The sequence below is a fragment of the Phialemonium atrogriseum genome (assembly GCF_030411735.1).
Source record: "Phialemonium atrogriseum strain 8032-3 unplaced genomic scaffold QBC33scaffold_8, whole genome shotgun sequence".
NCBI classification, from domain to species: domain Eukaryota; kingdom Fungi; phylum Ascomycota; class Sordariomycetes; order Cephalothecales; family Cephalothecaceae; genus Phialemonium; species Phialemonium atrogriseum.
In genome coordinates, this window is record NW_026848145.1 from 284,502 (window position 1) to 299,136 (window position 14,635).

The 14,635-nt window shown below is 55.2% G+C and overlaps 5 protein-coding genes across 5 annotated transcripts; 2 read left to right on the forward strand and 3 right to left on the reverse strand.

Annotated features, from left to right (window-relative positions):
* The first annotated feature begins 308 nt into the window (after positions 1 to 308).
* QBC33DRAFT_533582 (eukaryotic translation initiation factor eIF-1) lies at positions 309 to 1,634 on the forward strand. Its single transcript, XM_060427473.1, has 5 exons — positions 309 to 591; positions 729 to 803; positions 886 to 978; positions 1,035 to 1,177; positions 1,239 to 1,634. Exons 1-5 carry the CDS (start codon positions 564 to 566, stop codon positions 1,251 to 1,253), a joined length of 354 nt encoding a protein of 117 aa, XP_060284968.1. The 5' UTR covers positions 309 to 563; the 3' UTR covers positions 1,254 to 1,634.
* QBC33DRAFT_533586 (N-glycosylation protein-domain-containing protein) lies at positions 1,527 to 3,244 on the reverse strand. The gene is made up of 5 exons (XM_060427474.1): positions 2,881 to 3,244; positions 2,567 to 2,856; positions 2,406 to 2,461; positions 2,172 to 2,319; positions 1,527 to 2,095 (listed from the first exon to the last, which is right to left on the reverse strand). The coding sequence occupies exons 1-5, from the start codon at positions 3,035 to 3,037 to the stop codon at positions 1,850 to 1,852; spliced, it is 897 nt and encodes a 298-aa protein (XP_060284969.1). The 5' UTR covers positions 3,038 to 3,244; the 3' UTR covers positions 1,527 to 1,849.
* Positions 3,245 to 3,462: 218 nt separating this feature from the next.
* On the forward strand, positions 3,463 to 4,665 carry QBC33DRAFT_488913 (uncharacterized protein; the record flags this gene model as incomplete). The annotated part of the gene is made up of 2 exons (XM_060425440.1): positions 3,463 to 3,907; positions 3,977 to 4,665. Exons 1-2 carry the CDS (start codon positions 3,646 to 3,648, stop codon positions 4,663 to 4,665), a joined length of 951 nt encoding a protein of 316 aa, XP_060284970.1. The 5' UTR covers positions 3,463 to 3,645.
* A 552-nt stretch (positions 4,666 to 5,217) lies between these two features.
* On the reverse strand, positions 5,218 to 7,980 carry QBC33DRAFT_358990 (uncharacterized protein). The gene is made up of 5 exons (XM_060423901.1): positions 7,785 to 7,980; positions 7,629 to 7,708; positions 7,451 to 7,483; positions 6,500 to 6,844; positions 5,218 to 6,433 (listed from the first exon to the last, which is right to left on the reverse strand). Exons 1-5 carry the CDS (start codon positions 7,844 to 7,846, stop codon positions 5,358 to 5,360), a joined length of 1,596 nt encoding a protein of 531 aa, XP_060284971.1. The 5' UTR covers positions 7,847 to 7,980; the 3' UTR covers positions 5,218 to 5,357.
* A 236-nt stretch (positions 7,981 to 8,216) lies between these two features.
* Positions 8,217 to 11,024, reverse strand: QBC33DRAFT_568434 (uncharacterized protein; the record flags this gene model as incomplete). The annotated part of the gene is made up of 9 exons (XM_060430512.1): positions 8,217 to 9,273; positions 9,332 to 9,634; positions 9,691 to 9,869; positions 9,925 to 10,015; positions 10,088 to 10,217; positions 10,273 to 10,584; positions 10,635 to 10,697; positions 10,752 to 10,803; positions 10,919 to 11,024. 9 exons carry the CDS (start codon positions 11,022 to 11,024, stop codon positions 8,632 to 8,634), a joined length of 1,878 nt encoding a protein of 625 aa, XP_060284972.1. The 3' UTR covers positions 8,217 to 8,631.
* Between the last annotated feature and the right edge of the window lie 3,611 nt (positions 11,025 to 14,635).

A 14,635-nucleotide genomic window follows, 5' to 3' on the forward strand; every position in this document is an offset into this window, starting at 1 on the left:
CTTGGACCGATCAAACGCGGCTCTGTGCACTCACTGCACTGGGCCGCTTGGTGGGTCAATGATTTTTAGATTCCATTCCATTGCCCCCAGTGGGTGGCGCACTATTCGGCAGACATGTCTCAAACAAGTACCCACATAGTCATGTTTTCACTGTAAACAGTGCCATATTGCCACCGTGCTGGAGGCAACTTACCTGGAAGTGACTTTGACTCATTTGTGGCAGTCCCGTGACCTGTGGAGTGCCTGAATTTCTGCCTTTAAGATCACCAGCCGCCTTAGACACAGCCCCGCCAATTTCTCCCCCCATCCAGGTTTGCTTCTCTCCCCTTCCACTACCTCCACCATCCATCAATCGCCACAACCGACTTCATCACCACGACCAAGCAGATAAAACCATAACATCTCTGCCCTCTACTCTTTGATCCCTCAATCAAATAAGGAGTCGAATTTTCATCACCTGCCTGAACACATCCCAGCGAGACACTTCAATAGTCGTCGGTCGCTGCGCCCCCACCCCTCCATCAGAACCCCTCTCCCAAGTTCACCCCCCAAAACCCGAGTTTATGTCAATCGAAAATCTCAAGACCTACGGTATGTCCTCTCGTGCTCCATTTCGCAGTATATCGTCGCTATGATGGCTGCTAGTCCTCAATTTATCTTCAAACCCCAACCTATCACCTTATCGGCTTCTTTTCACGGTACATCCCTTGCTAATACGGGCCCTGCAGATCCCTTCGCCGAAGCCGACGAGGACACCGGGCAGACGAAAAAAGCCCAGGATTCGATCCATATTCGCATCCAACGTACGTTTGTTCCCTCTCCACGCCATTCCCCATACTGTATCCGGTCCCGGGTGTTTTGAGGCGCCTGCTGACCTCTCGGCAGAGCGTAATGGACGTAAGACCTTGACCACGGTCCAAGGCATCCCTCCCAAGTTCGACCACAAGAAGATTCTCAAGGTCATCAAGAAGGAATTTGGTAAGTTTGCGACTGCCCGCTCTAATCATGGAGACATCGATCTAACTTGCCACCAGCTTGCAATGGCACCATCATCAGCGACACCGAGTCCAAGGGAATGGGCGAGGTGATTCAGTTGCAGGGTGATCAGCGCAACAAGATCAAGGACTTCCTCTGCGACAAGGATGGTGGCCTAGGCCTCGATGAGAAGACCATTAAGGTACGGACTGCCTACTCTGATGACTCAGCACATTACATTGATGCTAATTTGATCGCTCCAGGTCCACGGCTTCTAAGCCCGACATGTCGCGTCGCGCCACTGCCCAGTCTAAGCGAGGAGACGGTAACTGGAGGTAGGACCGTGAGGAGGTCAACACCTCTGTTTGGTGCCGCCTGCCGTTTAACTGGCCCTCGACCCCGGTCACGATAACCGGAGGTGCGGCGCGTTAACATGATACCCATTGCGGTTTCGGGATGAGAGACTGGCTCCATTCGAGTACGAGAGCCCAGTGCTATTTTCTTTTCGCTATAAGGACTATTTTGCCAAGGGGACTTATGTCCGTCTTGAAGGCTTCAGGGCTTACTTTCATGGATGGTCATGATCCTGCGTGTCATTCGCTATGATCTCCGGTCTCCGTGGGAATACGATATCCCAAGCAATTGAACCAATGTCCACACACTTCAGTCCCACTTCCCTTTTGTGCGAATGTTTGCCCCTTAACAATCCGCGGTGATGATGATCGAGAAAACTACCATACAAAGAGACTCCACGACTCCGCTGCCCTCAGTTCGGAACGCCCATGGTGAAAGAAGTGTTTGGGGTATATAACGATAAAACAGTAATGTACCACATTGGCGCAAACAAGCTCGAAACAGGAACCTGCAAGGCAGCTTATAGCTCCCTTGTGACGTTCCCATATTCCACCACCTTAACAGCCAACTTCCCAACTTGATGCCATGCCTTCCTCGCAAGCGAAAACAAAGGTACGTTGGGATAGTCGGAACGGTTCAGGTGCAATTGCCCAAGCAGGGCCACCATGCTGATGAAACTGGCGATGGAGAAAACACTGATTGTCATTGACGTCTCCTTGCGAATATTGATCTTCCGTTGAGTGACATGATAAAGCATTGTCAGGGTCTGCGCGGGAAGGGAATGCCCCCGTCAGCTGGGGTCTCACGGTCAGGTAGGTAGGTAGGTGGGGACGGCCACAAACTGTTGCAATAGCAATCCACGCCGGCAAGAAGAGGCGAGGATCCTCGGATCCACCGGTGAGGAAGAGGACCCAGGATGTAAGGTAGCCGTTCAGGGCGTTGATGGTCAGAAGTCGGACGAGGGTGGCCTGGGGAGTGTAGTTAAGCAGCCTGTTGGTATACCATTAGCCAGAGCACCCCAGCTTAATCCATCCAAGATTTCGGTCCTATCCAGCATAACACATTGGGCCGCTTACCATCTGCTCATGAGACAATCGGTAAAGAAGAACGAGAGGTATGCCGAGGCACCGCACTGCAGCCAAATCCCAAAAAAGTTAGCCCGCAAGTTCCACGCCGTCCACGATAAAGAAGCTCGAAGCAAGGGGAGCAAAGGAGAGCTCTTATCTGGCCCACGCACCCAGATAATAGCCAGCAGTGTCTCCATCAGCCGCAACCGACTCTCAAACGAACTCTCGGCAGAGCGGAGCCCTCCCCCACCCCCGCCGCCGTCGCCGCCGCCGCCATCACCACCACCAACGGCGACGCCAAGGCGTCCGGCGGGGCCGTAACCCACGACCGCGGAGACCAGCAGGTACAGCTGCAGCAGCAGGCGCAGGGCGATCGGGAACCCCCACCACACGGCGGGCACGGTGGAGAGCAGGCGGCAGACGAAGAGCAAGGGGTGCCAGCGCTCCGGGACGCCGAGGACGACGGCGACGCGCGGCTGGAGGAGCGAGGAGCGCGCCGTCACGTCGGCGCCGTTGGGAATTGACGCCGTTGGTGGTGTTGTTCTTGTTGTCGGGTTGCCATTGATGTTGTCAGGCTTGTGTGGGTGGTCTTCCTGCCGCCGCGGCGGCCAGGGGGGCGGCGCGTACGCTGGTTGGGCCATCGGGCGCGGGGAGAGGGGGCCAACTGACTGTCCACCTTCCCCGTGGAGCCCGGGACCGGGCGAGAAAAAGAATGGCTATCCTCGGGATTCGCGTTTCTTTTGTTCGTTTGCCTCGGACTTGGAGAGGGCAAGCTGGGGAAGGGGGTTGAATACCTGAGCTCACAAGTTTGGGAGAATGATATCAGAGAAGAACACGATGCGGAGGGGTCCTTCTAGAAGCGGCACCTGCAAGGGGCTCCCCTGCCAAGCGGCCAATTAAATAATCGGCACGCTATATGAATAGCACATACCTATAATTGCTATATGCGGGGGTACGTGGGGGTTCATCATGGAATATGGACTTAAGAAGGATTGCGGAACATGTCTTTATCCGCTGGGACCGTTTACGCCGAAAACCCGACCCAAGCTCGAAATTTTGTATGAATTGACTGGTTTGCGATTGCCGGATTGCCAACCTTGGAGGTCGGATCAGACCATGATTGCGTTCGACTACAATAGAAGAGAGCAATAGCGACCACTCCCTGCTCATTGCCAACACGGGGCCCCGCTCATTGTGAAATCAACATACTACGGCTCTGTGAGAGAGACGGGCAACAACAGCACTGGCAATGGCTGCCCCGGCCTTCAGGACCCGGTCGGGTCTGCTGCTCTCGGCACGACGGTCGGTGATCGATTGGCAAGGGCTATGGACGCCCAGTGGTAGATGCGTGTCTCCGGTACCCTCCAGTTTGCGCCATAAGGGCTCGGCGTTGGCAAGAGCGATGAACAAGCGTGCGTCTAAACAAACAGGCAATGCACCCACGGTACAGGCGAGGGCGAACATGAAGCACGAGTGGAACGACTCGAGCTCTATAACCATGATGTTGCCAGGTAAGCCAATGCCAGTCCCGATATTGTAGTGTTGCCTGTGTCCCAAGTTTCTCACCCATCACGAACCAGGAACCTTCGTCCGGCCACCCCTGTCCCGCTTCCCGCGCTCGCCAAAGCCCTTCTTCCGCTTCGTATCCGCCTGGATCAAGCAGAGGGTCCGCGACTTCCTCACCGTCCAGTTCTATCGGTTCTCGACCAAGCCCAAGATCTGGAAGGCGCCCGTCTTCCGGCCCCATAAGCGGAAGATCCTGCCGACGGCCAAGGCCCTGCACAGCGCCATGTCGGAGGCGCTGGCGCGGGGCGACAAGGAGGCGCTGCGGCGCGTGTGCTGCGCGCCCCTGTACCAGCGCCTCTGCGGCACCATCGAGAGGAGGCCCGCCGGCCGGCGCTACAGCTGGGAGCTGGTGCGGTACAACAAGGCGTGGCTGTACCCGCGGCTCGTGGACGACAAGATCGCCGTCGAGCAGGGTTCCGTGTTCGCGCGGCGCCAGGCCGTCGTCGCCATAGCCAGCCGCCAGCGCCGCGTCGACATCGACGACACCCGCGGCGGCGGCGGCCGCGCCGTGCCCGGGAGCGAGAAGGAGGCGGACCTGGTCGAGTACCTCGTGCTGAGCGCCAGCATCGACCCCCGGACGAGCCTGCAGAACGAGTGGCGCATTTTTGGCACCGTCAACCCTACCACGCTGGAGAGCTACGAGAGCGAGGTCGCGCTCCTAAAGCATGCGCAGGACCTCGAGCTGCAAAAGTACAAGTCATGATGAGATGAGGGGTGGGGGTGGGAAGATGAGCTCGGAAGGGCCCGCCTGTAGCATATGCCGTGTAACACCTGTCTGTCTGTATTATAGTTGGATAACCGGGTGCATAAGCAGGAATCGAGAAGGGGTGTTGAATGAAGCGGCCCACTCCGTAATATTACATGAAGATATATCCCACTTGCCAGATTTGACGGGAGACTTGGGTGATGGAAGGGAAAAAGGCTACTCTGAACCCAGCAAGCTCCTCTCTCCTTTCGAGAAGGTTGTACAGATCTAGGACGCAATGGCAGAAAAGCGAATCCAAGTTCAAAAAAGCGGTTCAGCAGAACGGCATATATGTAGACTGATATAGATATTAGACACATACGCCCAACCGCACACGCACTCGTAGATTTTCGATATCCTCGTCCACACATTAAACAAGTTGGCTCTGTCGTCTTGCATTATCCTCCCAGACATCGGTCGCCTGCCTGAAGGAGAATTGTCTCTGGCAGGTCTGACGAAACGGGGTCGACGAAGACAAGGGGTAAGAACCGCACTCAGTCTTCCACTTCCCAAAACCCTCCCATCTTCAGTCCCTTCAACGCCTCGTGAGGGCCCTGATCAAACTCATATTCCACCTCCCTCCCTCCGCCTTTTACTTCCGACAGCCCACCGGCACACACGACAACCAAACCATTGCGTCCGCGCAGGAATCAGAAGAACTTCCCCGTCAGCTTAGCAACGCCCGGCTCGCGCGCACTCTCAGTATCCTCAGCATCAGACCCATCCGCGACCCTGACAACAGCAACCGGCGTCGGCCTATCAAGGGCATCGAACCTGCGGCCCGTGATCCTGGCACGAGCGTACAGGAACGTAAGGCGGCAAGCCATGGCCGTGAACCCTGCAACGAGCCCCCCCACGGGCGCGGCGACGAAGGCGCCAAAGGCGGCCCAGTCGCCCTCGTAGAGGCCCTGCTCGAGGAGGATGAGCTCTGCGCCGGACTTGGCGTCGCCGTAGTAGACGGTGCCGAAGATGAAGACGGCGAGGATGCCGCCGAGCCCGCCGGCGACGACGTCGAAGCCGCGCCACCAGTAGGCGCGGTCGGAGAGGCCGACGACGAGGACGGGGATGGTGGCGGCGGAGACGAGGTCGGAGATGAGGTAGATCTGCAGGATGGACGAGGCCTTGAGGGCGAGGACGACGACGGGGACGATGATGAGCACGACGGCGCCGCGGATCCACCAGATGTTGAGCCGGTTGCGGAACAGGTCGTTGGACGCCGTCGACACCATGGCGCTCTGCAGCGAGTCGAAGGCCGCCGTGCTGAGCGACACCACCATGACGAGCACGATGCCGATGACCCAGCCGGGCAGCTGCTCCAGCAGCAGGAAGAGCGCGATGCTGCCGTCGCCGGCGTGCTCGTCGCCGGGGCCGGGCCAGGCGCCGGACCAGGCGGCTACCAGGCCCGTCGTGCCGACCAGGGTGAGGATGACGAGGATGGCGGCCGAGGCGAACGAGATGCCCACCCAGAGGTCGCGGTCCGTCTTGGAGGCGAAGGTGCGCAGCCAGAAGTTGGAGAGGAAGAAGTCGTTGGTGAGGATCGCGACGGGGAGGATGTAGAGCAGCTGCCAGCCCAGGAGGCTCGGCTTGGTCAGGCCCGACGACTCGATCAGGCTGCGGTCGATCTTGGTCTCCACGCCCACGGTGATGGTCGCGATGATGACGAGGCAGACCACCATGGCGCCCTGGATGTTGTCGGTTATGAAGGAAATCTTGAAGCCGCCGAGAGCTAGTTCCCGGGGGTTAGTCGCGGAGCTGTAGACGTAAGAGCGGCAAAGGGGGATTGGGGCCTTACAGGTGTAGATAGTCGTGATGACGCATTGGACGATGATGACGGGCAAGCCGTTCATGCTCGTCAGAGCGGTGATCACCTGTCCGAGGGCCGAGAGCTCGGCCACCATGTACAGGAAAAGGGTGACCAGCGTCATGAAGCTCAAATACAGCGCCGCGGGCCGTCCATATCGCTGGCGAGTCCACTCAGTGAGGACGAACCCCTCGGGGCACTTTCGCCTGATGATGGGCCCCACTGCGGCAAAGGCGAAAAGGGGGAGGGCCGACGACAGGGCGTACACAACCACCCCCTGGACGCCAGCCAGAGTGGCCAGCTCGGGATAAGAGAACAAGATGCCGGATCCAAGGGCTGTAATGGTCAGTATGCAAGGTCAGGAGGCTGGCGCTTGGGGGGGGGGGAAAGGGGGGGGAGGAGAGTTGGATCGGAGCGGCAGCACGTTTCCCACGCAAGCATTAACTTGATCGAGTAATTACGGTACAATCTCAGCTTCATTTCCACAAGCTGTGCGATCGCCCACCAGGGTGATGATTTCAGGGACCTTCCGAATCCCCGAAACACCACCCCCGGGGGTTGGATCTACAGACTTGCTTCAAATCCGCGCCCGTAGTGAGCCGCAGTCCCCCGTTCCCCCGTGGCTGCCCCGGAACTCCCGCCGAGTGCCCCATTCGAGTCGTCGGGGGAGTGGAGAGGCCGGCCTCGGGAGAACAGGGTGGTCTGTTGTGTTGGGTGCGACGAACCTATCTGTCAGCTTCAAAACCTACAGACCCCATCTCGACCTTTCCAGGGTCTCTCTGCGTCGTCGGTCTCACGGCAGGTCGATGAGCTTGGGAGTTGGCCATTGCCGTTCTTTCTTGCTCGTCCTCGTTCTCGTAGTTATGCTTCCTTTTTGGTTTGCTACCGCTCTGGTCTCCGGGGACTAAATAGCAGTGAGCGCTTTTCGCGTTCCCTACTCACCGGAAGCGATGAAGTTCAGAGCCAGCGGAAAGGCTACAGAACGGTTGCTAGGGGTTAGCAGGGGAGCTCCAGGGGAAGAGGTAGGGGGAGGGGGAGGAGGGGCATGAAGGGGGATGACGGGGCTGAACAACGCCGGCGTGTTCTCCTGTCAAGTTTCCCCGCCTTGAGGTTCTCTCACCAGACTGAGTTCTATTGCCAGCAAGAAACTCTCCCTTGGATTGGTGGCGGAGTTTCCAGGCAATGCCAGTCCCGATGATGCTGTAAGTACCTGTTAGCGATTCTGTGTCTTCCGATCAAGGGTGTAGCCTGCTGTTTCCCAGCGCAGAATTCTCACAGAAAGGCGCCATATGTCAAGTATATAACGGCATTCGAAGCCTGGAACGAAGGCTGCCCCATTTTGACGACACTATCGGAAATCTCTTTGGTCTTTCAGCGACAACTTTTATATCGCTATATGTCTCGCTCGAATGGGTGAAGTATGGCGGGTAGTGGCGAATAAGAGTGAAGGGGCTTGGAAGTCGAGAGGAAAGCTCAAATTGAGACGAGGTGATTCCAACAACTTATACGGGATTACCTCTCCTGACTTGTTGGGGTGACGAGCAGAAAAAGAGTTTTGCTTCAACAAATCACAATCATTTGGTCAACGAGATTTTTTTACACTAGAATTAGAATTGCCGGCGTGGGGGCTTCGTAGGTCTTGGCCAGGCCGACGCTCTGCCTAATGCATCCTGTGGCTGGGTGGAACCCGCTGCAAATTAGGTAACATCATCACACATGGTGTTGGAAATGGAGGTTGAGCCTTGGAGGGCTTCTTCAGGGTGGGGAGATTCTTGTTCATTGATTCCGGGCTTTTTGACAATGCCGAAGCATCGTCAACTACCTGATCATGAAGCTAAAAAACAAACGCGATCGATGGTACAGTTACCAGTAGTCTCCCAATCATGCCATGTGCTTTACAGACACCAGACCTCCAAGCCTTTCCGCCATTAATGAGAACTCCTTCATCATCTATCCTGTGCCAAGTTGCTGAATAACGAACGGCCCCAAGAATATCGAGAAATGAGCTCCCGGTGCAGAAGAGAGTCGAAGACTTCTAGAAATCCGAAAGAACCAAACATGATGAGTGCTCAAGACGCAGAGCAGACTGTCCCGTTGAGCACTGTACTTCTAGGGAGAAACCCCTACTTCTTGGCGGCTGGCTCCTTGCCGTCCTGCCCCTCGCCGTCCTTCTCGGTGGCGTCTTCACCGCTGATGCCGGTCGGGAAACCCACGGCCGCGGGCGATGGGAACGGATAGAACGGCATGTACGGGCTGTAGACCCATGGGCTCATGGGCGAGGGGGGAACTTGCGGAGTCGACGCGAAGTATGGGTTGGGAAATCCTGGAGGAGCGCCGTATCCCATGTGCGGGAACCCAAAGGCAGGAGGCCCTGGGACTGGAGTCTGGACAGCATGGGTAATGCCAGTAGTTCCAGGAACGGTGACATTGGCAGGTCCAGTAATGGGAACCTGGAAAGGGCCAGGAGTGGCTGCAGCACCAACATCTCCAGCAGGAGCGCCTCTGGTAGGAACCATAACCGTCGAGGGCGTGGCAGCCGATCCGTCCGCAACAGCCGGGGCTCCATTCGAAGGGAAAACCGTCACGTTGCGGCGAGGGACAATGGGACCATTCCGATGGCCATCAGTGAGACCGGCCGACGAGCTGTTACCAACCGACTTGTAAGTCGGCAGCTGCTGCGACTGAACTCGGCGAGGCATGCGATTGGGCTGTTTGCCCATCTTCCGCTCAACACGCAGAGTCTTGCCGTGGAATTCGATACCAGTCTGCAAGCGATGAGAGTTAGCACAAGTCCGGGATGTAGCAAGGAGGGCAGCCACTCACGAATTTCTTGACAGCGCGCTCCGGCATGTCGATTTGGGCATACTCGACAAATCCGTAGATGCGAGTACCAGAGGAGATCGTCTTATGGATGATCTGGCAATCGAGAACCTGGCCGACCTCCTCGAAGAGCGCCATCAGCTCATCCTTGCCCAACTCCGCGGTCAGGCCGTCGACAAAGACAGAGCGGCGGTCAATATCATAGCGGGCCATGAAGGCTTCGTTCGAATTCTTGGGACGGAGCTTGGATTTGTCAGCGGGATCAAACGCGGCGACGACTCGATACTCTTCATGGGTCTGGAATGCCTGAAATGATTGTTTAGCGACGGGGATGGAGAGAAGTAGCATGATTGTATACTTACGGCCACAAGGTCCCGGCTGGGATCGTACATCTTGAAATGGACGGTCACAGACGGCACACCGTCGGGAGTCAGATTCGTCGAAGTTTCGCACTTGTCCAGTTCACCATGTGGCTGCATGAGAGCGAATGCTTGCCCGACCGTGACTCGACGCCCGTCGCGGCGGCTGATGGTAAAGGTGCCTTGTATAGCGTCAGAGACCAGGGGATACGATGGACAGGATATCATGGAACTTACGATTGGCCTTCACCATCTCGGTGCGGCAGGCTCTGCCAAAGATCATGGTTCCTCTGCCCCTCTCCATGCCTAGCTTCGCATCCGAATCATTCTGTATCGTTGGGTGAGTTGGGATGGCCTGACCAGTCCGGGGGTGGGTATGGTTTTCTAGGGAAGGACTCACGGTGTATTGACAGAATGCAAACGGCATGTTGTGATTGTCGCGTCGAATCTTCACGAAGACGGTTCCATAGTTACAGAACTCGCGAGTCAAGGCTGCCTCTAGGGCAACATCGTCCTTATTTTCCGGCAGACTGGCATGTGTTGTTAGAGAAGAGGCATGCGAGGGGTGTACCCTAGATAACTCACTTGGCGACAAAGACACAGGCGCTCTGGGGATATACTCCCTGCGCATCGACCTCGGCAGGCTGATGCTGGGCGCCCGAGATGTCGGAAGAACGATATCGCAGTGGCGGCGTGGGTTTGACCACGTCCTCGAGCGAGGGTACAATGTGGCCGCTTCCAAGGCGGCGGGCTCCGTTAATAGTCCCAGTGACTCGTCGTAGCTTGCGTTCCGGAGAGACAAACTTGCGTTCCTTGACTGGGGAGACATATTTGTGTTCCTTGATTGGAGAGACAAAAATATCGTCCTTCGGCTTGGAAAGCGTGAACGTGATGGTCCTATTGAAATAGTTAGCATATTTCAGAGAGCTTGATCCTTAATAACTTACTCTCCGGTTGTGTCGGGAATACCGACGTGCTCAACCACTTCCTTGTTGCTGCGGACCACGGAGCTGGGCTTGGTTAGAAAATGAGGAGGCTTCAACTAAGGGGGTATGGATACTTACGCCTGAATGGGCGAATCATCAAAGTCCAGATCGGTCAGGCGGACACCACCAGCTGAAAGTCAGTTAGCATGTTGCATTTAACTCACCGGGTGAAGCCAGCAATAGAATGAAACAGAAAAGGGGATGGGGAGGCGCGGAATGTAAACATTCTATGTATAGACGCATACCATCATCGTTGTCCTCATCCGACGATGAGCTCGTGCTGGCAGACTTGGGCAAGAACTGCAGCTCACGTCCCTTCGGAGTGGCCTGAGGGGACACAAGGGACCCCATTTTGAGAATCGATGCTGATCTTTAACGATGTTGACCTTGGCTAGGCGACAGTGATGGATAGTTAGAGTTGGTTGTCTGCCAACCAGTCAGGACTGAGACACTTATTGGAAGTCAGTATGGATGCGAAGTAGTAGAGTAAATAAACAAAGAGGCGGGAGTTAGATGCGGTTGGGGATAGCGTGAAGTGGGGTATACAGAGGAGGAAAGTGAGGCAGAGGTACGGAGGAGGGGAAAGGGGAGCGTGAGAAGCGCCCGCGGGGGGCAAGAATCAGACAAACAGGAGACGGACCAAGGTGAGTAAATTCAAATATGTAACGTAGGGGAGATGGAGAGATGATAATATGGACCTCGATGCTACGCGTAGTCCAGGCACATACCTAGATGGATAAGACAGTGGGGGTAGGGGAAGGAGAGCTGGGGAAAGGAGTTGTCCGGTCTCTGAGGTAACAGGGAGGGTTAGGTGTATCTCCGTGCCGAGTAGATAGGTGGGTAGGCTATGAACGACCGAGGAAGAAAATGAGGTGGAGGAGAGTAAAAGTAGTGCCGAGGATTAAGTACCTAGGTACCTAGGTGGTATAGGGATAAAGTATGGAGTCTGATGGTATCGAAGTACCTCGGTGAAGGGAGAGAAGGGAGGGATGATGGGGGGAAGTAGGTTGGCCGAGGGGAAGAAGATAGAGGGGCCCAACCTACCTAGATACCTACCTGCCGAGTCGAAGGCAAAGTGTTGAAAGTAAGGGGGAGAAGGACGGGGCCTACCTAAGGGGAGGAAGAGTGGGCAGACGCGGAGAGGTTAGAAGGGCGCGGGGAGAGGAGGAGTACGCGGCAAGGAGAAGGCAGGAAGGTGAAGCGGGAGAAGTTGCCTGGGGATAACTACGTGGGGGAAGAGTAGAAGATAAAATATAAAATCAAGCAGGGTTACTTACCTTTGGTATCTCACGATGATGAGTGAGGATAGATAGCTCGAGAAGGTGGTGATGATGGTTAGATTGAGAAGATGGATAATCTTAAGAACCTCAAGAGGTGGAGGAAGGTGCGTGGTGTTGGAAGGGGAGAGCGAAAATGGAGAAGAGAGAAGGGCCTACCTCAAATACTTATTTCCTTGACTCCTGATTGGAGAGATTCGCGGTCATTGGATTGGTACGGTAACCAGGGGGGCCCTTGGAGGTGCGGCCAGCCTATGAGAAGTGGTTGTGATAGGGGGGAGCTACCACGAGGGTCCCGGGGACCCGGGTGGAGCGAGTTCGGAAGGGGGTACGTACTGCTCACGATGCTGGTGGCTATGGAGATGTAACCCCTTGGATCAGCAGGTCCATGCTCGTCCGTTCTCAGGACCCTCTCGGGGCCGTTGCTGCAGGCAGGCATCTACTCTATATACCTAGTGAGCAGGCCTTGTCTTGCCTTTCCATTCTTTGATTATGACGGCATCCGCTGCCCACGTTGCTTCCGGATTCTTAGACTCGAAAGTGATGCCACAGGTCACGATCTCAGGGAGTACATCTTTGCCTCGTTGAATGGGCGCTCAGCGTTTGACAGCCAGTTAGGCAGGCCCCTGAAATCTACGTGGTGACGATACAACTAATTTGGAGGATAATGGCAGTAGACGGCGTGGCGTGAAACCCAGAATCAGGCCCTAGAAATGTCGAATCTATAATACGGAGGTCAAACATTCCTACATCGGTCACTACTTGGGGAAATAAGGAAGGACTTCCCTTCAAGCACGAGGAAGTGAGAACGGCGAAGCTGGGGCTTGAAACGTGTTGAGCAGCTGGCTACCAAGGACCCATTCCTCCTAAGATACTACAGCGAGAAAACGAATCAAGAAAAACAGCAGACAGTCGAGTCAAGCATGTAACAAAAGCAGTTGCAGGCGGAGGGGAGAATCTGTTGGGGGCCGCAAGGGCTGGCCGTGTGTTGGAAACGAGGATAAGGCTACGGTTGAGAGTAATCAAACAACAGAAGGCAGAACAATGCACGCCCACTGCTTCTGGAAGTCGACGTCTGGTATACTTGTATGTCGGAAGTAAAATCCGTTACTATCGTGGACTACATCGCCGAGTAGAATAGCCAGAATGGTTTCCGACTCTGTCGCCTGGCCTCGACAGCGAGCGAGGAAGACGGGAAGAAGTTGCTTGTCTGAGATGCCAGAGCTGCCAACTTACGGTATAAATATTATTAGGGGAATGACATCAAGTTGGGTAATGGTCGAGATCGTCCCAGGCAAAATGTAGCGAGATACACACTAAAGAAAGCATTAGAGGTTGGGTTAATCAATGGGAATGCGGTGCGAATCGACCAGCAGCGGACTGGGTTGGCCAAGATCATGACACGCACAAGTGCCGACGGGAGCAGCGCGAGCGTGAGGTTTATTGCTTCCAACGTGGACTAACTGGCAGAGGCTGTTTTGGAGGCTGTTTGTTCATGGGGCGGTAGTCTTTGCTGGACTACTTGGGAGGTGACTTCACGACGACGAGGTCTCGTTCTTGGGAGCTAGGAATGAATTCCGCATGTTCAGTGTGTGGCAGGTTCTTATTGTGCCTATAATCTCCCTTGTCACCGATGCGTAGGTCAATAATATTTCATACTTGAAGGAATTGGCCATTTTCGTAGTATTGCGGCCTCTTGGACTTTTCTCTCGTCTCAACTAAGTCTTGTTTATTTCTTCGAAGTCTCGTGCGTCTGGTTGGAAAGGAGTTGTTGGCTATAGAGGGCGATGTTCTGGAATCCGAGTGTAATTCTTAACGTCTCCGGGTATCAGGTTCTAGGACTTGCAAGAAATCATTAGCCGACGTGGACAGAGTTCGTTGTTGACCAGACCAGGATTCAAGAGGGGAGTAAGGGGCATTTGCTACCGCTTCGATATTCGGGGAGGAACTCTCTGATGTGCTATTAGGTTGAGCGTCTTCTAAATGCTCAACTCCTTGATGTCCAAGATATAGGGCTTGTAAAGAGTATCGGTGTGCTTCAAGCGCTGTATTGATGCTGGTAGCAACGGGGATATAGGGGTTGCGAGATGAGGGCAGTCAACGATCGCCCAAGCTCTACCGCGCCGCCCTCGGATAAGTCCATCCCTTGGCTGATGAGCAGCACTGGTGGGTGCCGCTGAGAGAACGTGGGATTTGGATCGAGGTAGAAGCTGGTGGTTATTTCTTCCTAAACCCCTTTGATGTCAGTCCTGGTCTTATTTCCCGAGAACGATGGTTTGGAGGACTAGAAGAAGGTTCAGGGACGATGGCAGTTGATGTCCAACAATTCAAAGACTGCACCTGTTTCTATTCCTCAGACAAATGTTGGGTTGAAATCCTCGGACGGCAATTATTACCAGACTGCATGCAGCTGGTTATTATTTGGAAAATTCTCTTTGGGGGTATGAGGTCGAGAGCGTCGATAACATGGTTTCTTCAGCAGCCCTAAAACTGTCCCGAATGCGTCGAGTGATTTCCGTCCGTTGATCTCCACTTGGGTGGTCTGCAGTTGGAGAGATTAACGAAAGCTTTTGCACCTAAAGTTTTCATCGCCACATACCGAAGGGAGTAGCCATGTATACGGACGGCTACACTTCCCATGCTGCTGCAGTACGCCGAATGTTGCCCCCGAAATAACTACCGGAG